At 36.8% G+C, this 23,909-nt stretch overlaps 1 protein-coding gene across 5 annotated transcripts in view; it reads right to left on the bottom strand.

The window, feature by feature from the left end:
• Positions 1 to 23,909, bottom strand: part of ubr4 (ubiquitin protein ligase E3 component n-recognin 4) — a 203,153-nt gene that overhangs the window by 85,977 nt on the left and 93,267 nt on the right. For 2 of the 5 annotated variants that reach the window (XM_063032894.1, XM_063032897.1), the window contains exons 46-60: positions 21,698 to 21,899; positions 20,654 to 20,817; positions 19,218 to 19,434; positions 18,676 to 18,892; positions 16,015 to 16,047; positions 13,769 to 13,832; positions 13,410 to 13,544; positions 12,507 to 12,681; positions 6,591 to 6,731; positions 6,035 to 6,156; positions 5,664 to 5,775; positions 4,932 to 5,062; positions 3,747 to 3,924; positions 2,902 to 3,006; positions 520 to 657 (exon numbers count right to left, since the gene is read on the bottom strand). In XM_063032894.1, coding sequence (XP_062888964.1) covers positions 520 to 657; positions 2,902 to 3,006; positions 3,747 to 3,924; positions 4,932 to 5,062; positions 5,664 to 5,775; positions 6,035 to 6,156; positions 6,591 to 6,731; positions 12,507 to 12,681; positions 13,410 to 13,544; positions 13,769 to 13,832; positions 16,015 to 16,047; positions 18,676 to 18,892; positions 19,218 to 19,434; positions 20,654 to 20,817; positions 21,698 to 21,899 — 2,134 coding nt within the window. The remainder of the gene's footprint in view (positions 1 to 519; positions 658 to 2,901; positions 3,007 to 3,746; positions 3,925 to 4,931; positions 5,063 to 5,663; positions 5,776 to 6,034; positions 6,157 to 6,590; positions 6,732 to 12,506; positions 12,682 to 13,409; positions 13,545 to 13,768; positions 13,833 to 16,014; positions 16,048 to 18,675; positions 18,893 to 19,217; positions 19,435 to 20,653; positions 20,818 to 21,697; positions 21,900 to 23,909) is intronic. The other 3 variants (XM_063032896.1, XM_063032898.1, XM_063032895.1) reach the window with 2 other exon arrangements.

Raw genomic sequence — 23,909 nt, 5'->3', positions numbered from 1 at the left:
CAGAGCAGACTCGATGGGCTGAATAGCCTAATTCTGCCCTAATACCTTATGGTATTATAAGAAATTAAAGCACATTTAAAGCAGATCAATTTAAAACTGTATATTTACGTGATTCATGTGTGTCAGTGTATCTAATTTTATTTTATTACAAAGCTAGTGTTGCTGTAGACAAAATTATTCTCAGATTTCATAATTTTTTTCTGATCTTTTACCAAGGCATTACTTTCCTCCCACACCTATCCCTCAATTCCTTTAAAATTCAAAACATTAAGAACAGCAGTATTTTGCTGAGGACAAACTGGCTAGAGGTGATTATAGCAACCAAGGTCTGGAGACTTATTCTGGAGGGGAAAATAATTAGGAATTAAAAAAAAATTATGTCTACAGCAGTGCTTGCTTTGTAGTAAAAAAACAATTATGACATACATGAATCACATACAAATGTACAGCTTTAAATTGATCATTGTTACGACCCATATTATCCCTTTCATTGAAATCCCTCTATTTGATTAGGCTTACCACAGTGTTCTCCGGCAACAGAATCAACAGCACTTCCCCCGCTCTCTGACCCCACACTGCCACCGTGCTCTGCTGGTGATGTCCGCAGTGTTGATCCATCTGTTGCTGCTGTGCTCCCTTCATCATCAGAGGCTGGAGCTAAAAGCATAGCAACGGCTGTTACAGGTAAAAACACCATATTTACAAACCGTGAGCACAAGCATAAAAGTTTGAGATAAACATAGCCGTCGACCATAGACTCGACACAGACTTCTACGGTTTTTAATTTGCAACAAAAAAAGAAGCGCAAGTACATTCGATTAAATTATACAATTCCCCACACAGACACCTGTACCGCAGAACAAGGAGAAAAAGCTTCAATTCACGTTGAGCAAAACACTTTATACAGAAGTCTTCTGACTACATAATAGCTGTGCCAACCCTTTGAAAAGACAAAGGAAACTTGAACTGAGGACAGAGTTAAAGGCTTGCTTGGTGACTGCTGTTATTATTCAATTCATATGTGAAATTACACCTCAAACAGTACGTAGACTGCTCAAACATAGTTCAATATTTCACTTCATAGTTCAATATTCTACTTCATTTTGACTTAATAAATTTACACTGTGAACATTGGCAATTGCCAAATTTAACATCAGATTTGTCCATATGTCATTAAAATGTAGTTTCAAAGAACTTGTTCATTTAATTTATTATGGTTTGTATGTTTTAATAGCAGTGACAATTCAGATTCTGCAAAAGAGCAGAAAGGTGAGGGGTACTCATCTGTATGCCACATTGCAGTATGGGAAAGATAATTGAAAGTTTGGAGATTGTGTAGTACAGATTCACTAAGATACTACATGTTTTATGGAATTACAAAAACAAAGGAAGTGAAAAATTGGATAAAGTTTTGTTAACAAAATGACAGATTTTTGATACAGATCTAAGTGATACAAGTGTTTAAAATAAATGCAGGGACAGGATATGCACGCATTGTTTTGGGTAGTGGACAGCTCATGCCAAACCAGAAGAAATAGTTCTTTCCCAAATTTATCACTCTCTCTCCTTAAAGCCTAGCAAACTTCAAACAATTGGCTTACCTTCTAAATTTCAGGACATTCGATCTGAGTTTGTGCAACTACTTTTCATAATTTAATCTATATCATCATTATGCTGTTATGTCCCCAACAACTAAGATGTGGTATCCAGCACTGCTCAGTGTGCCAGATGCCCATTGTACTCTTGAGGATCTCTAGATTTCTACCTCTCAGATCATCTTCTGTACCTGTCCATAGTATCCGACTTTGCAACAGAAAAACCTGCAACTTTTCTCTAACAAACACTGACATTATTGTGCATGTGACCATGCAACTTTCTTTCCCCTCTCCCCATCAGTTAGCTTGCTGTTGACCATAATTTCTGGCCCTATGATCCAGATACATGGATTGACCAGTCTCCTTTAATTTCTAATGTTTCTGCCTTTTCACCATTTGGGAAGTTCTCAGATTATTCTATTATTTCTAAGTCTAAAGTGATTGAACCTATATAAGCCAACAATAAAATGCATTGGCCCTTTTGTGCTTATTTGTTTATTCAGTTAATATCTCCCTTTTAGCAAATTTATGGTTTCATCTACATTGCTTAGAAAGCCTCCCATCATATCACTCAGTAATAAATTCAGCAAACAGTTGTAATCTTAATGCAGAACTGTTAAGGGTGCCACTATGATTGCAGTGAGTATTTTGAGTGCCCTTAGATCTTAGATCACTATCACCCACTCACTGTTCAGCTAGCTTCTAAAGAGTGAACTAATTTGTTTGTTCAAAAGTTTTAATTTTAAGTAAATTCGTAATCATTAACTTCATTTTTACCAAATCACAATTTAAAAAGATGCATCAGGCTAATTAAACATGATTTTTATTTTTAAGTACCACAATTTACCAAGATGCAACTTGTTCAATTGGGACAAATAAAATCATTCTCCTAACCTGCAGTTTTAAAAAACTACAGCATTCAACATGGGACATGTGGAGATTGTATTCCAGCTGTAGGATGGCAAAAAGAAGCACAGAAAATGAAGGTTCACACTCAAGCTCAACCCTCTTATTAGGAGTGAAATTTATCTAATCAAATATACCCAAGTAAGGAAAACGACAAGAATTTTCAAATATATTTTACACTACAAAATCACTAATGCACTTTAATAATTATTTCTGAAATATGCTCAGGTACATTTGATCTGCTTCATTTTATTAAATTCTAATGACAATTTATAACCACTGCAGAATATAAACCCTACTCTTGATCATAATCATAGCCCGGGAAAGAAAACCCAGAGCAGAGCTTATGCAGACATTTTGTTCATCTATAGACATGCATTAGATTTGACCAATTTGTTACCTGAAGCTGTAGTATCAGAGAGTGTCCCTGCATCCAAGGAGGAGGAGCTAGGTGCCTGCCCAGATAGCCCCAGGCTTTGTAGGCCAAGTGCACTGCTGCTGCTGCCTAGAAAGGACAAATCTCAACATCAGTAATTTTATTCTTACAGCAGGGCTGCTGGAAGAAAGTTACACTCAGAATAGAACAAGGGCTAGAAATTCTAATTCAGGAAACTTATACTTAATCAGCATGATAGCAAAAAAGAAAATGCTGAGTCTTTGGTTTAACAAGCCTACAGTATACTGCCAAGTCTACAGTAGTCAGTGTGTTGGTTTCAGAAATCAATAATATTCAATTACAAAACCAACTTCAACAGCATCCACTAAAAGCAAAATAGCTATATTCATTAGTGTGGTGTATGATTTTCTAGATTTTAATTCATTAGGTCTACAAAGTCATTATCAGCTTGGCCAATGTGAACAATAAATGGGGTGAACAAAAGTAACAATACAACTCTCCATCCAAATTGCCTAATTCTGACAAAAGGTGATCTGAACCATTAGTGTAACTATTCCTTCTCATACTTCTTGTTTGCTTTAACTTTACAGATGCTAAAATAGCAGCCAAACTGTTTTCATCATTTTGTTTTGAAGTTATCGCATCTGTAACTTTTTAAGAATGGAATTATTTTTATTTCCCTGAAATTGAGATTTGTCGTCCTCTCGTCGTTGTCTGAACCCTTAGTGCCTAGGTGGCACATGGGGCCTTGAAATTGAGATTAGGAAGCATTTTTTTTTTCCTATTCAATCCTTTGCAAATTAGTCAAACTCCATTATATTCCTATTGCAAATGAGTCAGTATAGTACCTTGCTGATCTTGCTGCAGGCTAAGTGCAATTGCCAGCTCCACCATAGTCTCATCATCAGCATCTGGAGGAATGTCCAGCATCGGTGGGAAGCCCTCTTCTCCCGCCAGCAGAGCTTCCAGAGGAGAAGGGTTTCCATTAGTCACATTTTCAGCTGACTCTAAAACCATCGATTCCGACTGTGATAAAGGAAACAAGGAACAATCATGGTCATAAAGATCAGAAGAAGCAAATTTTATCACAGGAGTATCAGGTGAAAAACACTCTAATTTTATGACATGGTTTCCAGATGTCCACTATCACTGCCTTAGCACTGAAATTAACTCATGAGAAGTTCCTTAGAATATATAAGACCCCAGTAACACCTGCCAAATCCAGGCTACATAGAACTAACAAAATACTACTATATGAAGTGATGAGATTACTTGCTTAAAGTATAAAGAGCTCTGAACAATTCCTCAAATCTTCCTACAATTCAAAACAATCTGCACTTACATAGTCTCTTTAAAACATTAAAATTTTAAGCAGCTGTCTCAGCTGCAAGCTCTGTAGCTTTTTCCTAGAACCTATAATGCCCCTTTCTCCTCCTCTAACACAGCTAAAACTCTGAATGAAAACTGAGTCACTTCTACTTGATAACCTCATGTGGCTCGGTGTCAAATTTTATCTGATAATGCTCCTGGTATTTCTTTTTATGTTGAGAGTTCACTGAAATCTAGAACGTTAAGCCTAAAGAACCACTAGATCGGATTACAGGTATGGAATATCACTGTGTTGTGCCACAATCCAGTTCCACATTCACATCAGTTGTATTTTTATATAAAAGCTGCATATTTGATGTAATTTAAAAAAAAACATTCAAAGATTAGCTTTGTCACATGTACATCAAAACAAACAGTGAAACGTATTGTTTGCATCAAATCACATCAGCGAGGATTGTGCTGGGGGCAGCCCGCAAGTGTCACCACACTTCCAGCAGCAACGTGCGTTCCCACAACTTACTAACACTAACCACATGCCTTTGGGATGTGGGAGGAAGATAGAGCAGCCAGAAGAAACCCTTGAGATCACAGGGAGAACATACCAGTAATAAGAGAGATTAGATCATGGAAAAGTCTCTGCTCTGAAATTTTATCTCAGCTTTTAGTCAGTAAAGAAACACCATCTATCTTTTTGAGATGCCTACCACCATTTCAAAGTCTCCATGATCCACTTCACTTTGTTCCTGACTTTCTTGACGGATATTTTCACTGCCTGGCATTCCTGATGGTTGCATTTTATCATCAGCATCATCATCGTCATCGTCATCTTTATCACCTACACACAAATGAAGATTGTTCGTACACTAAATATTTCTTACTATCTACCGGTGTACTGCAGACATTAACTATGAATTGTCAGTTTATTTAGTATAAACTTCAGTACAAATCAGGTCTTACAGCAATATTGCAGAGATAGGAAAATTGAAAAGGCCAACATTATGGTATTAACCCAGAAGCTCATTGGAAAAGCATATGTACAATAGAGTATGCTAGTGTTCTGCTAAAAACATACACATTGACAAGTGCTGGGAGCTTGGTATATGCTATCCTGAACTTACTTCTGCAATGCATGCCAGAGTTTTATTCAGCATTTGCAGAAATAGATTCAAAGTATAATATAGTAACAAGAAGTGCAGAAAATGATCAATTCCTTTTTTTTGGGAGGTGAAAAGGCATTCCTGAATATCACAAATGAATAATTTTTTGATCATTTAAGTGATAATTATACCTGCTTTTTAACTATTTCAGGTTTTCAACCAATTCAGATGAATGTTTCCAGAGGTTTTGTGAAACACAATATTTCTGTTAACTAGACAATACAAGGCACATCATTAGACTGCATTTGCACGTGGTCATTCAGATCTCTTGTTTCTTACCCATTGGGGTGTTGCTGCGGGGAGGGGATGGTAGGGTGACATGCCTGCGTTTGCTCCGTGGTCTCAACACACGTATCAGTGCCTGCTTGCAAGCAAAACTCACTGAGTGATCCTGAAAGAAAACAATTTAGATTGAGGGAATGCAGAACACTGATGGAGTTTGCCAAAAGCCTGATTGAGCTCCATTTCACTGATAACTAGCAAAAACTGTAACGAGCATGTATCATTTCAGAACTATTTAATAACAGCACACAGCTGAAACTTAAATTTAATCTTAATAGGGTGCTCATATCTCAGAAAACATAACTACCAACTTCACTAATTATGATTAAATAAACAACCATTACCTTCCATGAAATAAAGGTACTTACAGGACACAGCAGCATCTGCATGTAAACTTTTGCAGCAGCATTTATGTAGTCCAGCTCACAAGTGCAATAACCATGAATAATGTCAATCAAAGCATTCACTGTTGCCTCAATGTGAGTCAGACCTAAAAAGGAAAATGAAAACTGTGAAATATGCTTCAACAATCATTTTTACCATTGAGCAAACCAAATAAATGCAGCAGTATCATACGTGCAGATATACTTAAGTAACATAAAAAGCGGACATCATTTCAATCCATCCCTAATATATAGCTCTTCCGATTTAATAAATATGGAAAGCAAGTTCCATACACTCTTGATAATGTACTTAAAATAACATCAAAGATGCCACATGCACATTATAATTTATGGGCAAATACATAACATTGTAAATTTTCATTGCAAAATAATGCTTTGTTCACTAAGGCTCCAGAGGTAATTGGGAACACTGAGAACACTAGCTCTAGTCACAATTTTTCATCTATTATATTTTATCAAGCATGAATATACTTTGCCTTTTTATTTAAGATGTTTAGCTAAAACATAGAATTACAGTTACCAGGTAGGCAAGCAGGAGCCAGGAATGCATTCTTAGGCTTGGATGCATGGAGTCTCCAGAAATGAGAAACTAACTGCATAATAAAACTGCAGCCTTCAGCTTCTGCGCTCCTGTGGACATGATCTCGTTCGTCCGTTCCCTCTAGAGAAAGATTAAGCATAATCATTTTTTTGGTTGAATACGACATGTTTAAAAATAAGCTGTTTCACTTTATCTACCCCATTTCATTTTTTTTAAAAATCACTAAACAAAGGTATTGTTGGTAAGAAGAGCATTTATTGTTCTTCCCTTATAATTCTTGAGAAGGAGGTAGTGAAACATTGTCAGATCTCAGTAGTGCTATTAGGTTGGCAGATTTGATTCTAGGTATTTGTAGCAGTTTGAAACAACTAAATAGCTTGCTGGGCCACTTCAGAGGAATGTTAGATAACAACGTCACCATTAGTTGGAAATGCACATTAAATGGACAAAATTAGTATGGCAGATGCCCTATTCTGAAAGTAGATCTAAATAAGATATTTAAAAATTATAACTAATAGTTTCAGAGTCATAATGCATGGAAACTGGCTCTTCAGCACTCCATGCCCATGTGAACTGTCAAGAATGCATCAATATAGATGCATTTACCAGCATTTGTCCTGTAGCCATTCAAGCTTTAGCTATTCAAGTACTCATCTAAATACTTCTTAAATCTATCTTTGTCACTCACTAACAGTGAACATTCCAGATTCCAACCATAATCTGGGTGAGAAACTTCCTCTTCAGATCCACTCGAAATGTTCTAACCTTCACCCTAAACCCATGCCCTCTAGTTTTAATACCTCTGCTACGTGAAAATGTTTCCTGCTATCTTTTTCCGCTCATAACCTTGTGTACTCTCAACAGGTCTATCATTCAACCTAGGGGAAATAAATTCAACCTATTTAGCATCTCCTGGGCACCATCCTGGCAAATCTCCTTTGCATCCTCTCCAGTGCAATGAAGTCCTCCCTATTGTGTTGAACCAAAACCCAACAGAATACTCCAGCTGTGTCCCAGCCAATATTCTGTAAGATTATATCTTAGCCTCTTTGCTCTAGTATTCCACTCCTGGATGAGAAAGACAAGTATCCCATATGCCTTCTTCACCATTTAATGTACTTGTGCTGCCATCTTCAACAATTCTTAGACACACGCCAAGGATGCACTGCTCTCCAATATTCCCAAAGGTCCTACTATTCATTACATAAATCCTACTCTAATTACTCTTTAGAAAATGCAACACTTTACACTTAACAGGATTCAATTCTCTCTGCTATTGCACTGTCTAAAAACCAATTGTTATTTAGATCAATAATACCTTGTCTAACACAATTTTCCTCACTATCAACAATCCCATCAATTTTGGTGCGGTCAGCAAACTGTAATCATTAATAGATATAATAGATTTAGGGCCCAACACTGCCCTGGCCTTATCAATATACTTCATTACCACATCAAACCTCAATCAAATTAGTCAGAAATGATTGGTGACTACGAAGATCCTATTATTATTTATTTTGGTTCTTCTAAAGAAAAACTGGTCAAATTCACAAACTGACTATAGGGAAAACATGTCCCTGGATTATTAACCTGAATTTCTGAATTATTAACCCAATGATAATAGAAATAGAAGTAGAAAAACCTTGTGTTTGCTCCACCATTCAAAACATCTTACCTGATTCTTTACCTCTGCAAAACTTCCATGTACTGAACCCTTATCTCTCAATTCCCCCAACATTTAAACATCTATCTAGTCCTGCCTTAAATATATTTATCATCTGAATATTCAAGACTCACTTGGGTAGGGAATACAAAAGATTAATTATCTTAGTGATTGATGTTTTTTTTCCTCATCTTGGTCCTAAATAGCTAACCACTTATTTTAAAACTAACCTCTAGTTCTGGAAACTTTAAGCAGGGAAATTATCTGTCCAGAGCACCTTTATTCTCCAAAGACCAATTCCCCACTAACTCTCTCCAAGTTCCAAGAGTCAACCTGCTGAATCTTTGCTGTACTTTCCACGTAAAGTGTATCCTTCTTTAGGTTAAAGAAAATGCATACAATATTTCGCGCAGAGTCTTACCAGGGCATACACACTGATGCCTTTACTTTCACACTCTAATCCAGCTGCAATAAAAGCCAATATACTATTTGACTTCCTAACTGCTTGTAACACTTGCACAATAAATTTCAGTGGTTCATGTACAAGGACACCAAATCCCTCTGGACACAAACGTTTTTCAATTTCTCCCCACTTAAAATATATTCTCCTTTTCTGTTTTACTTTGGAGGAGGAAAGTTCCCATTATTCCACATTATGTTCGACTTGTTATGCCCTCACTCATTCACATAACCTGTGAATACGCCCCGTAGCCTCTCTATACCTCACACCACCACTCAGGTTTGAGTCATAAGCAAACTTGAATACTTTACACTTAGACCTTTCTTCTAAACATTATTACAGATTGTGAATAGCTGAGGTAGCACCACTAAACCATGGAACAGAACATTAGCCAAACCTCTAATCTCTATATAACCAATTTATTCCTGTTCTGTTTTCTTTCAGCTAGCAAATTTTCCACGCTTGATGTTTTATTCTTTCCAATCCCATGAGCTTTAGTTATTGATAATAACTTGAGTAAACTTAATTAATACATTCTGAAATCCAAATATACCACGTGTATTGGGTCCCCATTATCTAATCTGTCAGATACAACCTCAAATTTCTAACAGCTTTGTCAAACTCTATTTGTCTTGGATAAATTCATGTGGTCTATACCCACTGTTAATATTTCTACTAGTACCTCTTACAATTGTCTTCATAATACTTTCCTAAATAAGGACGGCAGTGTAAATGTTCTATAGTTGCCTGTTTACTCGCTCTTTCCTTTCTTACAAAATGAAATTAGATTTGCTACCTTCCAACTAATGTGAACCATTCTGGAAACTAAGCAATTCACTATTTTTTTATTTTCCACTTTCAAAACCCTGAGATGAAGGCATTTAATTGCATAACAATTTAATTATATTTGTATTGACATCTTGTTTGAATACAGTCTCATCAAATCTCATCATTTATCTTGGTCTAAATTATCATTAACACTACAGACAATTGGATTAACGGTCCAGCTTGCCAATAATTTTCTACTTGGTCTTGTCTATTCATTGATGGCAGTTCAAATGGAGCACATGGACTTCTCTTTGGCAGATAACATTTAACTAGTTCTGTTGTTTTGCTTTGACTCCAGCATCTGCAGTGTTTACAACTAGTTCTGTTGACATGTTAGTGACTTGTCAGATTTATTTTCTTGTATATGCAGAAAGAAATCTTTGACAAATAACCACTCTCATTGAAACAACATACACAAAATGCTGGTGGAATGCAGCAGGCCAGCCAGTACCTTGAGGAAGAAGCACAGTCGACGTTTCGGGCCAAGACCCCTCATTGAAAGCTGTCTTTACACAAATGCAATTTTAAAAATTTGCTGCCACAATCAGCCCACATTATATTACTGCCACTGAATATCCAGATCAGCTAACAAATACTGCCTTGGCAATATTATTTTAAGTTGGATGAAGTGAAAGAAGTGATGAACATCAACTATTGTCTAATTGGAATTTCCCTGAAGCATGCTGGGTTTTTTTTTGCCTATTACAGATAAGGGATTTGGAAAGTTAGCCAGCATACAGTGCAAGCACCACAATTTTCCCTTGAATCGATTAAATCTAGTGCACATTACACAAGGAAGTTATAATACAATACAGGACTAAATGAGTGGTGGTCTTCATCTTAGGAAGGAGTTGGAGAACATTCATACGTATGATGCTCCAAGCAGATTCCTAAACTCCATTTTATGCATTAAATACATCTGCCTTGGGCAGCACACTGCAAAGATTTATGACACCAAAGTTTAAATGGTTACCTTGCCTTGAAACAATATTCAGCCCCAACAACTATCTTCATATTTTAATGTCTCTTTTCTAAACTCAAAATATATTGAAGTAGGATTTTTCAATGTTTTCTGTAATCTACAAAACTTTGTACATGTTAAATCAAATGAAAAATTCCAAAACCTCTCAATAATTTACTAAAAAAAAATCAAAATTGTGAGGCTGAAAAAGTATGCATCACTTTTGTAATTACAATGCTAACTTTCCAACCTTACCAACTCTCCCAAATTGCTGATGTAGAAAATTGGAGGATCACATGTTTTCAATGAATTCATAAGAATAAATATCTCCTCTCTCTCTGTAATGTAGATTTTTAACAGACTAAACCAAAATGAAGACAAAAGAGCATTCAAGACAAGCCAGGGGAATGATAATAGAGAAGCACAAATCTGGGAAAGGGTACAAGACTATCTCAAAGGTACTAAACATACCCTGGAGCTTAGTGGAGTCCATCATGAAAAAGTGGAAAAAATATGAAGCCACAGCCACACTGCCTAGGTCAGGCCACCCCTCTAAACTTAGTCACCAGAGAAGAATGGCACTTGTAAGAGAGGCTACTGTGATATAAACACTAACTCTGAGTGAACTGTAAACTGCAGAAGTCAATGTCTGCAACTGGAGATGAAGTTCATGGCTCCACAATATTTAAGCCCCGGCTAAAAAAAAGCCATATCCTTGACCGTAAAGACTTTGCAAAGCATCACTTAAAAGATACAATAAAGATGTGGAAGGAGGTCAGATGAGACTAAAGTGGAACTCTTTGGCCTCAACACTAAGCAGCTTGTAGGGCATCTAAAACTGCACAGCAGCCAGGTAACATCATCTCTACTATAAAGTATGGTGGAGGTAGTTTCATGCTATGGAGATGCTTGGACTGGAAAACTGGTCAGGATTGATGGGAAGATGAATACAGTGAGATCCTGGATAAAAACCTGCCAGCCTCTATCAGAAATCTTAAACTACAGAGGACGTTAGCCTTTCAGCAGGACAACGACCCAAAGCACACTGCCAGAGCAACCATGGAGTGGCTTCAAAAAATGAATATTTATGTCCTTGAGCAGCTCGGTCAGAGTCCTGACCTTAACCCGATTGAACATCTTCGGCAAGACCTCTCAAGATTGCTGTACACCACCACTCTTGAACTAACCTAGCACATCTTAAGCAATTTTCCAAGGAGAAAAGGGAAAATGTTGCTCCATCACATTGTGCAAAGCTAACAGACATTTATCCAAAAAAACTACTCGCAGTAATAGCTGCGAGCAGTAGCTCAACTAAGCAAAGAGGGATGAATACTTTTGAAATGTTGACATTCCAGTTTTTGATTTTCTATTATTTCATGTCTTACAATTGTCCCTGTTTTTTGGGCTCTGCTGTGAAAAAGAAATATGTGATTCACAAATAAATATTCTCAGTTAAAGTGATCTACATCTCTGATTGTTATACTCATTTATGTGAACAAAGTATTAGAGGCTGAATACTTTTATAAAGCACTGTATATTAACACCAGATTGACAAATTTGGTTTTGTATTCCTTTCTATTAATTTCATCATCTTGATTAAATTATTTTGTACCCTTATTTGGTTACAAAACGATCAATTCAAGATGAAGAAATTAAAGGGATTGAAAGGGCAAAACTAATACATCAAAGCATGCAATGGCATGAATGTTTCTGTCTGCGCACCTTTGTCCTTATTTTACACTCCTTTAATCTTTCAATACCATTTCGATGATTCATTGGAATGATGTCAGACTATGATCTCAGTTTCAACAATCTCCAGCTTTTCAGAAATATATTAGTTGGATCGGTAACTAACTGACCTCACCCTATAACAGAACTCCTGATTTTCACTCCCCCACCCTCACTCTTACTCTCTCTTCACTGGTGCTAGTTAGTTCCAGAATTTTCTGCATTTGCTCAATTTACCCATACATTGAGACTCACCTTTATCAGACTGTGATGTTTTCACCTCAGTGAAGTGCACAAGATTATTGGGTCGCATCATGGCGATTGAACGAGCTGTGATTATTAGTCGTTGGAACACTTCTGGGTCAAGATCACGACCATCTTTATTCCAAGTATTAAGAATGTGCACAGCATTATTCAGCAAAGCCTGATCCTGATCAGAGAGAAAAATTCAAACATTTTGCAAAAGTTCCATAAGTGTATTATCAGAATCAACTTTATTATTACTGACACATCATAAAATTTGTCTTTTAGCAGCAGTAGAGTACAACACATAACAATTAAGATAAGTTGCAATAAGAAGATATAAAAAAAAAATAAATAGTGGAAAAAGAAAGCAGAAATAGTGAGGTAGTGTTCAGGAGCCATTCGGAAATCTGCAGAGGGGAAGAAGCTGTTCCTAAAATACAGTGTATGCTTCTTCAGCCTCCTCCCTGGTGGTAGTAACGAGAAGAGGGCATGTCCTGGATGATGATGTAAAATATTACATCAGATGAAAGGCAGCTCTATTTTCACATATCCCTTTTCTGCTATTAGATGAAGCATCTCCAAAACACAGTATTCGTTGCTACAACAAGTCAACATATAAACAAGCCCTCTGAGTTAAAGAATGAAGCTGATGAACAAGAGCAGATGTGACCACCAGAGCTTAGCTGACATCAGCACTAGTTTGAAACCAGACTATCTTCAAGGAGACAACTATGCCTGGGTTCTCAACACCACCACGTATTTCCATAATTGCAAACAACATCTCAGCACATCCAAATGAACTATGGTCCTCAATAGTAGATTGGAAGTTGAAATAAATAAAAACACAGCAGCGGCAAATATACAGACTGATTACATACATGTACTTGAAACATTCAGTGAGGCACAAGTCACCTTATGATTGTGATAACTGCCACGACTGTTGTGAAGACTCGCTAGCAGACTCTTAGTTTGCTGTTGAACACTGGAAGGAGTTGGCATTGATAACAACGTTGTGGCCATTTCTAATGCTGTCTGCTTATTCTTTTCCTAGAGAAAAAAAAAGTTACTAAAGGCATTCTTCATCTACAAAAGGGCAAGAAATCTATTTTTAAATTATGAACTTTTCCCTGTTCCAGTAGCCAGATGGAACAAGTGGAAAATAAACTAAACAATATATTTTGTTGTAAACAGTGTTGCTTTGCCAATTGCTTGAGCAAAGTTATGACATAAATCACTTTCTCCCCCCAATATCACCAAAGGAAATTGTTTACCTTTTCAATTGAGCATCCAACAGCAAAGCAGCTTTCCAGAACCTCCATGGAGCTTACCACCAGCCTGAAGAGGAAAAGAGCATTAATTTCTCACTAACCTCACTGTTATGAGGGGTAGGAGAACTGTTTATTAATGAATATTGCACAAAAAGTGTCGTGCAAAGCAAAGCAACAAGCAGTATTTTAGGTCTGCTCCATTGCATGGTACCTGACAGCTCCAGTAAAAAGATGAAGAATGCATGCATTCTTCCATTTCAATGTATCACTATCGCCTGTAAACAGTAGTTTCTTCCAGTAACTCATTTAATTAACTTTCTGGACACAATTCTTCAAAACAGTGAATTTCAGAAAATAACATAAGTATTATAATTTGGTTGCACGTTTAAGTGCAACTTCAGGAGCAATAAATGATACTTGCCAATTAAGTTCATATTTCCAGAATGATTCTAATTTTTAAAAATCAAAACCACAAATTTATATTTAGAATACTAATATCAAACTTAATTTCAATATTGTGTATAGAAAAGCTAAAAGAGCAAAACCATTTAGGCAAACAAAGATGATAAAGCTTCAATCACTGCTACCAATACAGAATCAGAAATGCAATACCAACAAATAAAAGCTTCAACAGATTCTGGAAATAAATCAGTTCGAAAGAGCCATAGACAGCTTTATAAACCTGACATCTACTGTTTCAGAAGCACAAAATGTAGACATTATATACTCGTTACTTGTGAGGGGGAAAAAAAACACAAAATGCAGCAGCTGATAAACTGAAAGAGAGAAAAACAGTTAACATTCAGCATAACATACACAAAAAAGAGTCAATGTTTCAGGCTTAGACCTTTACCAGGACCCAAAACACTGACTGTTTATTCCTCTCCATAGAAACTGTATGACCTACTGAGTTCCTCCAGTATTTTGCATATGTTGCTCTAGATTTCCAGCATCTGCAGAATCTTTTTGTGTTTAATATTCAGCTTGATGACCCGAAACTCTTGTTTCTCTCTTCACAGGTGCAGCACAAACTGCTGAGTATATCCAGTTTAATAGCATAAAGCCATGTCCACTTGAAAGATCAGCTCTTAACTACTTCCTTTCTAACCATATCACTGAATAAAATTTGCTCCAATAATGTCACTGGCAAATAATTTCTGCCAATATCTAATTAATACCCTGGACACTATCCGTTTAACAGTGATTTCAGTATCACTATACGATTTGTTGCAAGTTGAAAATAACTTCAGGAGCAATAAATAAGGCTTTGCCAATGAAATTCACATCTAGAATTTTTCTGATCTTTAAAAAAGAAAATTATAAATTTATATTTAGAACATTGATGGCAAATTTAAATTTGATGTGTTCAGGAAAGCAAAGCGCTAAAACAGCAAATCAATTAAAGGCAAGAAGGTAAATCCATTTGTAAAATTTGCTTCAAATGGTGCTTCAACATTTTAGAAATAACTTGCCTCTTTTGACTCTACTAATCACTCAAGTCAATCCCAATTCAGGAGTTTTTGGAAGCAACAAGATTGTTCAGGTGTCCAGCGTCATTTACATTTAGCTTGACCGATGCTGTGGGCATCCACAGCATGAAAACACTCTACTCCAAAAACCCTGAACTGTGTTTGAACTCTTCTGCACCCAAGAATAATACTGACAATTTTGTATATTTAGCCATGACGACCGCTTTAAAACAATGCTTCCCATTTAGAACACATTCTCCCTTTTGATACCTTGTTTTGCTATTTCATTCTTAATAAGATCAAACTTTATTGCCCATGTTAGTTTAGTTATAATGCATAAATCTTTGCAAATCTCGCTACGTTATTTCTCATGATTAGTCCTTCCATCACTTGTAAAATTAGTCTTTTACTTCCAAAGTCTTTAACATAAAACAACCAAGACTTCATGTAAATAAAAAGTACAATTACTCAATAGATCCCACTGAAGACCCAAAATACTATCTACTTTAAAAACTAAACACACGCAGCTTAGCAACAAAGTACACCTAGCCAGCCACATGCAGTTATTCACACCCACACTGATTCTATAAACAATATGTGACATGAATGGAGATGACTTGTTAAACCCAGTACATGATTAAATCAATTTTACTTTGACAAGCAGCTCGTGATCAAAGGATCAAGAATCAGTATCGTTATTGCCATTTTAATCAGTCTGATGTCACAGACACAACACAAATAGAAAAGAGAACAGCGTAAAGAGAAAGAAGGGATACTAACCGGTCTAAGGAGCTTAGGGATTCAGTTTCACAACTTTTGAGGAATAACAGAAAAGAACACCACATGAGAACTTCAAATGAAGTAAACACAACTATTTTTAACACTAGAAAAAGGAACAGAAAGAGAAGATGAGCAGCCAGACATGCAGAAACAGCAAAGGCTGTGATGGAGTCATGCAATGCATTTGCTATGAAACACTTGGTTTAAGCACAGACAACAGACAAATGGGACACAGAGTACAGACAGTTACTGTGCTTTCTTATTCATTACAGTTTGTAATTTGGAAATCAATTAATTCGGCACAAACATACAATGTTTAAGCTGTGCAAGTTTAAGGTGAAACCCCACATTCTGTGAGATGGAGAGATATTTTGGGGATTTAAAAACCACAATGGGTTTCCATTTTGAAAGAAAAGGCTGGTGCATACCAGTTGGTTTCATTTAGGGAAACATTCATTGCAGCAATCCAGCATGATCCAGAACAGCTGCAAACAGGCAAAACCCATTGCAATTCAGTGCAAAGTAACATTACACAGGGCTCACACACAGGAAATACAGAATATCACTTATTTAAGTCCATGGTATGCTTACCACTAACAACTAACTACTCAGCTGGCAAATTATACACACATCCCTCAGAGTGAAAGTAACTTAAATTTCTTACTAGTATGGTCATTTAAGTGTCTGACCATTAGTTACACTCTGTGGGCACGTGGCCAAGTGGTTAAGGCATTGGACTAGCGACCTGAAGGTCGTGAGTTCCAGCATCAGCCAAGGCAACATGTGTTGTGTCCTTGAGCAAGGCACTTAATCACACATTGCTCAGCGATGACACTGGTGCCAAGCTGTATGGGTCCTAATGACCTTCCCTTGGACAACATTGGTGTCGTGGAGAGGGAAGACTTGCAGCATACTGCTGGTCTTCCATACAACCTTGCCCAAGCCTGCACCCTGGAGAAAGCAGATCCATGGTCTCGCAAGACTAACGGATGCCTTAAGTTATACTCTAAACATAAAACTGACTACCTCCTTACCAGTAAACTATTCTGGCTTACTTTCATTTCTGCACATTCCCCATTCCTTCTTCTTCCTATGATGGTCACGTCTCCAAACTACAACTGAATGTACCCTCAGATAAACTATTCGGTAATGGAAAACTTGCCAGGAAACTGACATGCAAACTCTTTTCATATAATAACCTGTCAAAGTCTACTTTAACCACCTGGAGATGACACTGAGTTTGCATCAAAACTTAGAATTTAAATTGGAATTATTAGAATAAAACTTAAAAGAATTATGAAATTACTCAAGTTTTAAAAATACCTGCCCTCCTTCCTATTAAGATTTTACTTGAGTAATGTACCACATCATTAGATTTACTCTCTTTCACTTATACCAAAACTATATTTCAATAGTACTTTAAATGTCAAAAAACAGCTGAAGTACTTCAGAGATTTCCAAAGCTTTGAATTTTAGGTTTCTAAAGACGCACAGGCTTTATTGCAGACAATGGGTTAAGGAACAGAACAGGGGAAGTTATTGTGCCTAATTAATGGATGCTATGAAGGTAGGAGAAGTAAAGAAGAGAGAGGTATGCAGTAGATTGCAGAATTAAGGGTAAAAAATGCGCAGGGATTTAAACTTAAGAATAAAAAATGCTATGGAAGGCATTGTTTCCCTGTGATTCTAGGAACGATAGATGAGAGCGATGGTAATGAATTCAATAAAGACAGAAGAGCTTTAACATCAGAGGGTGGAAGATGGAAGGACAATAAATGTACATTCATCAAAATCCAAAAAGGTTGTGGTTTTTTAATCGTTAGTTTAAAAAGTTAGGTAAGAACACCGATGGGTCCTATGTAGGAAATAACTGACATTGCTGTTTTTATGCAAGAAACAAAGGTATTTCACAGGAGACCAAGAAAGACTAGTAAGGCAGCTAAAGGCTTACTGAGATGGATTTGAGCAAAAGTGGTGGCAAAAGAAAAGCAGAGTAGAAGTAAAGGACTTACAAAAAGGTTTAAGAAAAGTCTGGTTGGATAATAAGCAGGAAGAAGAGTCTGAGTATGGCCAAGAGGAAGAAAACAGAAAACAGTTCAATACAAAAATCTGGCACACACCAACTCTGAGCATCAGATGCACATCGATGGATAGAGGTTACAGAAATGGACAGCCACAGCTTAGTAGTAAGGAGCTCTCAGTTAGAATAAATAGAAAGAGCAGATACAATGATTTACTTCCCAATTCCACTTTTTTTTATGAATAATGAAAATATACCAATCCACTCAGTGCCGGCACTGTAAGCTCAAAACACCATCTGATATCATGCTAAAATGATAAGCTTCTGCATGGCAGCCACACATGATTCAGCAAAGTGATATCCTAATGCACTCAGACTTTGGTTGCAGAACAAATGTTCTAAGATGAACAAAATCATTCCTTACAGAAAATGTCCTTTGAAATTATTCTTGCCAATTTCTCTCCAGTTAGAGTTTTAAAAAAATAGAGACAACATAAACAGATTTTGAAATTTACACTTTAGATTCTAATATTAAATATTGTTACTTTTATGTTCACCATTCTTCATTTGTTCGTCACCAATCAGAAGCTAGAAGTCAGTATGCAACTCACATAACTTCAAGTCACCCAGCTCATGTTTACCTCTCAAGGACAGAACCACTGGTGGAGGATGGAGTAGCTGAGTCCACTTCTCCAGTGGTGCTACTCTGGCTGACACTCGGAGCAGAGACATTATTTACAGCAGCTGATGGGAAATCCTCTGGAGGCTCATCAGGCCAACCAAATTGCTCCTTTGTTTTTCCATATATTTTTATTGAATCAACCATTGTAACCCCTGCAGGATCTACTGATGCACCAACTGTAAGAAACAAAAAAAGTAACATTGAATAGAAAAATTTATGTACACATTAACAAATGACAAAAATTATTTTCCTCTTGAATTTAATTAATACTCCAAGCTAAATGTAGAAGTCTACTTAGTCACTAAAAGAACTTTTACAGACTTTACATCAATCAGAATGACATCAGTACAGTAGGCCAAGAGAAGTAATCAAATACTAGTTACAGGACTACAAAAATATACAGCCCTCACCAATCCTTACAGTGCAGGGAGAGTACTAAGATTCTGTGCTCCAATGGGATAATCCAATTAACATATTTTTCATGAACTTATTTTCACTTACCAAAAATGGTTAGCTTCTTATCAGCCTGTAGTGCCTCTTCACGTGTGAATGGGTAATCAAACCAACGAGCTCTTGTCATGTTCAACTGCATAGTACGACCAAAAATCTCAATATAGGATGGAGCTCTCTCAATTGCCTGTGTCCCAACCTGGATACGCATCCCAGTCATGACCATGGTGGCATTGTTGTTAACGCCTTCCACTGTGAACCCACCTGGCTACAAAGCAACATAAAGATTCTGAGGGCCAATGAAAATGAATTTAACTATGCACATATATTTATGTTCATCCAATCGACTTTTTCTTATGCACAGATCGACAACTTGCAGGAAAATACATTCCCATACCTAAACCTTTTAAACCTCACCTATAAGCAGTTTATTTAAGGTATTGTAACTGGAATAAAATAGATACAAGTTCCTAATGGGACTTGACAGGGTAGACGTTATTCACCAATGGGAGGGTCCAGTCAGTTACAACTGAGGTGTCTGGAAATTTCTTCTCTGGAACTCTGTGCCCCTGAAAACAGTGGAGGCCAGACCATTAGATGTATTTAAGGTGACGGCACATAACACAGTTCCATCATTCAAATATTTGTGAAGAACTGGCACAGTGAAGGGGAATGGAGGCCAACAGAGATCAGCCATAACTGTACTGAATTATGGGTTGTGCTTAAGAGTGCCTGGTACCTATTCCTGCTCTTTGCCTTTTTATGTACAGTGGGATCAAGTGTTTGGTCTCAGAATTTCCTTTTCATTATTCCCCAAGTATGTTCTGATATAATCAATGCCCCTTTGACTGTAACAAGGACTGACACTGATAACTTTAGTTTCATTGTTATATTTAAGTTGCCTTAGCCTGCACAATATGTCTGATTAATAGTCGATTGTAAATTTTCTCCATTGTTAAAACATTGAAATGTCAGCAAAAGAAAAATCAAGAATGAATAATGAACAATTCAACCCTCTGACAAGAGACAAGGACTTAGGATTTTTGGAAAAAGAACCAAAGATGAGATGAGGAAGTTTCTCATTTAAATTCAGCAAACTTATGATCTTGAATGTGCCTTCTGGATAAATGAAGTTGAAGTTTATGTACTAAGTTCCAATGGAGAAACAAATGAAAACTTGAAAAGAAAAAGTGTAGACATAAGGGGTGAGAGCAGGACAGAATGACTAACTGGATAGTGCTTTCAAAAATAATGGCTCTAGTGCAGTAAGCTGAAGAGACACATTCTATGCTCCATTCTACACTTCATTTTCTAACATCAAAATACACTATGATCTATTAGGTTTCATCTAATGAGAGATTTACTGCAGCTCCGATCATAGTGGAAAAATTAAATGGTAAATGAGATATCAACACATTAAAATGAACAGTTTTTTTTAAACTAAGGACATCTGTAGGAAGAAAGTGGGTGCCACCTGGTGGACATACCTTCGTGCTGGCCACATACATGCCTGTGGAGTTCAACCGATGCTTAATCTGTTGCATATTGTACACCTGTAGCAAGTCATTGCCCCCAAATTCAACATCAGTCAGCTGCTGGTTGTGTTCAAAAAAATCAATTGGAAATGTAACCTGACTGGAGGTACGTGTTGCTGTAAAGAGACAGCAAAGGAAACCCATTAATAATAAAACAGTGACTTGGGATGCTATCAATAAGCATCTTATACATTAAAAGTTTTGTTGAGGAACTATATTTCTCTTCTGTTTGATGTATTTGTGCAAGTGTGACCACTAGTTCCATATTAGTTCATTCAACTTGAGTTGGTACTGTATATCACTGGGGCAATGAGATCTCTGAATAGCAGAATGTTAATAGTAAAGTTAAAATTTACTAGTAAACATATCTGACATCCAATATGTGCTCAGAAAACGTCTAACAAGCAATGTGACAATGACTAGTTCTCATCTGTTTTTGTAATGTTAACTGATAGATAAACATTGGCTTAGGTATTTGCTTTTCTTCAAAATACTGCCGCAGGTTCTCCCACCTGCAACACTGGATATTCTCTCCTTTAACATTTCTTCTGAAAGACATCATTACTAGAACTAATTATTTTTATTTTCAATGCTCTTGTGCCTTACTTCCCTGTGACTTTATCTTTAATATTCCCTTACGTCATAGAAAGTGGCCATTTTAGTCTATTGAGGCCATGCTAGTTTACAGAGAAATCCCATTCACACTTATTTTCATCTGACCTATCTAACCTGGAGTGAATAACATGACAGAAAACAAAACAATAAAAAATGTAAACTACAAGCCTGAATTTCTAATGGAGGCCTATAGAAGAGGCTATCACCCCCACTTCCAGGAGAAAGTGGAACATAGTAAAATATCAGCTTAAAGTACACTGATTTCTCATTTACACAGGCAGTTTCTTTGCCATCTCTGTCTCATACTTATCTCTGTGTAGTGACCATGTTTCAGTCCCCTTTACTCTAAGCAGTAGATTACTTTTGACAGTGAAGTCTTACTGGCAGCTGCAGCCTTGCGCTTGCGAACAGGTTTTAAAATACTGATGACACTGCTTGGCTGGAGTGAAGGCTGTAACCAATAAGAGGTGTTCTCAACATTTGCCATGTAGATTCTCAGGCTGCCATCCTCACACAGAAGTATCATTGTGGTTCTTTGCTGATCATTGCTGGCTGTGTGGCGAATTGCAACCATATCCTGAATCTAGAATGTGAAAACAACGTAGAAATGTAAAACCGTAGAAGGAAAGATTCATCAAATATTTTCCACCAAGGTTCTATTTACTTGCTAACCTGAGCACTTTCATCTTTGCTGCTGCTCTCCAATATTTTCAATGAATTAAAAAAAATAAATTCCTTTGAGGTTGCAAGTAGTTTCTTCCTAACTGACTAATCACTAATATTATTCATCTGGCTGAGAGTATGTTGCCTTTCATTTACAATAAATTGTCACCTTTGATTCCTAATTGCATTTCCAAATTTGAAGCTTTATTCTCTTATCTTTCACTATTCTCTGTAAGTTGCAATCATTCAGAATACTTCCACTAATTATGCATTCCTTCCAAAATAGTGCAGAGATAATTTACAGTTGTAATTAATACACAATTGTTAATTGTAAATTAAATTGGTTTAACACTGGCACATGTACTGAAGTACAATAACTCTGGCTGAATTTGCAATCACAATATAAACTGCACAATAGAAATCTTAAGTAAAATTATAAAATATGGTAATCACCAATGTATTGCTTGGAATCCGCAGAATTTTTGTTTCATACTTTAAATGAGCTGCTACTGGGGCAATTCATTCTTTAGTTGTTCAATCTTTGCAGTAATTTGCATATTTGTCAGTAGAAGCCTTTTTAATGGGACTAATGGAGGATCACAGCAGTGATCATAAGTAGAGAAATATTATTTATGTAACCTGGTATAATGAACAGGAGCACCATCAGACTAAACTGAGATACCTTCAAAACAGATGTGCAGAAGTATGGTTAAAGTGGTATTACAAGTGAAGGAGAGGTAAAGACGTGTGTTCAAAGTGATTCCAGAAATCACTTTCTGCCTACAATATCTGAGATGTCTGTCCTCCAATACTGTCTAATTAGCAAAGAAAAAGTAAAAAAGACTAAATTCAAGATGACAGTATTGGACAACAGATATTTCAGAGATTGTAGATGGAAAGAGACTAAAGAGATAGACAAGAGCAAGGCTACTGAGGATATTGAAGATAAAGATAATCATTTTAACACTGAGGTGCTGCACAAACAGTGGCATACACAGGTCACGTTGGCAAATAAGACTGGGAAAAAAAATCAAGAGTTCAGGATGAAAAAATACAGTGGCTTGTAAAAGCATTCATCCCCCAACCCCTTGTTCAGATAAATGAGTACTTTGATTTAACTGAGAATTTTTATTGGTGAATCTCACACTACTTTTTTTTTAAAACGGTAGAACCCCAAAAAACAGGGAAAATTGTATAACTGAAATGTCAACAGTTGAAAAGTATTCATCCCCTTTGCTCAGTACTTAGCTGAGCTACCTCGCGCAGCTATTACAACCAGTAGTCTTTTGGATAAGTCTCTATTAATTTTGCACAATCTGATGGAACAAGATTTGCCCATCCCTCCTTGCAAAACTGCTCAAGCTCTGCCAGGTTAGTTGGAATGTGGCAGTGGACAGTAATCTTGAGGTCTTGCCAGAGATGTTCCATTGGATTAAGGTCAGGACTCTGATTGGGTCTTCTTCATTTGAAGCCACTCCATGGTTACTCTGGCAGTGTGCTTTGGGTTGTTGACCTGCTGAAAGATGAACTTCCTCCCCAGTTTAAGCAGAGACTGGCAGGTTTTTAATCCAGAATATCTCTGTATTTAGCAATATTCATCTTCCCATCAATCCTGACCAGATTTCTAGATCCAGAGGCTGAAAAGTATTTCCATAGCATAATGCTGCCTCCTCCATAGTTTACAGTAGGGATGGTGTTCCCTGGCTGAAGCATATTATTAGATTTACAACACACGTACCTCTTAGTTTTGAGGCCAAAAAGTTCCACTTTAATTTCATTCAATCACAAGACCTTCTTCTGCATCTTCACTGTATCTTCTACATGATACTTTGTAAAAACTTTATGGGCAAGGATATGCTATTTTTTTAAGCCAGGGCATCTTCCTTGCCACTCTTCCATAAGTATCCTTTTTTATGCAAGGCCTTAGAAG

This window comes from Mobula hypostoma, chromosome 25, assembly GCF_963921235.1.
Source record: "Mobula hypostoma chromosome 25, sMobHyp1.1, whole genome shotgun sequence".
NCBI lineage: Eukaryota > Metazoa > Chordata > Chondrichthyes > Myliobatiformes > Myliobatidae > Mobula > Mobula hypostoma.
Note: the sequence above shows the minus strand (reverse complement) of the source record. Positions and strands in the feature narration are given on the sequence as shown.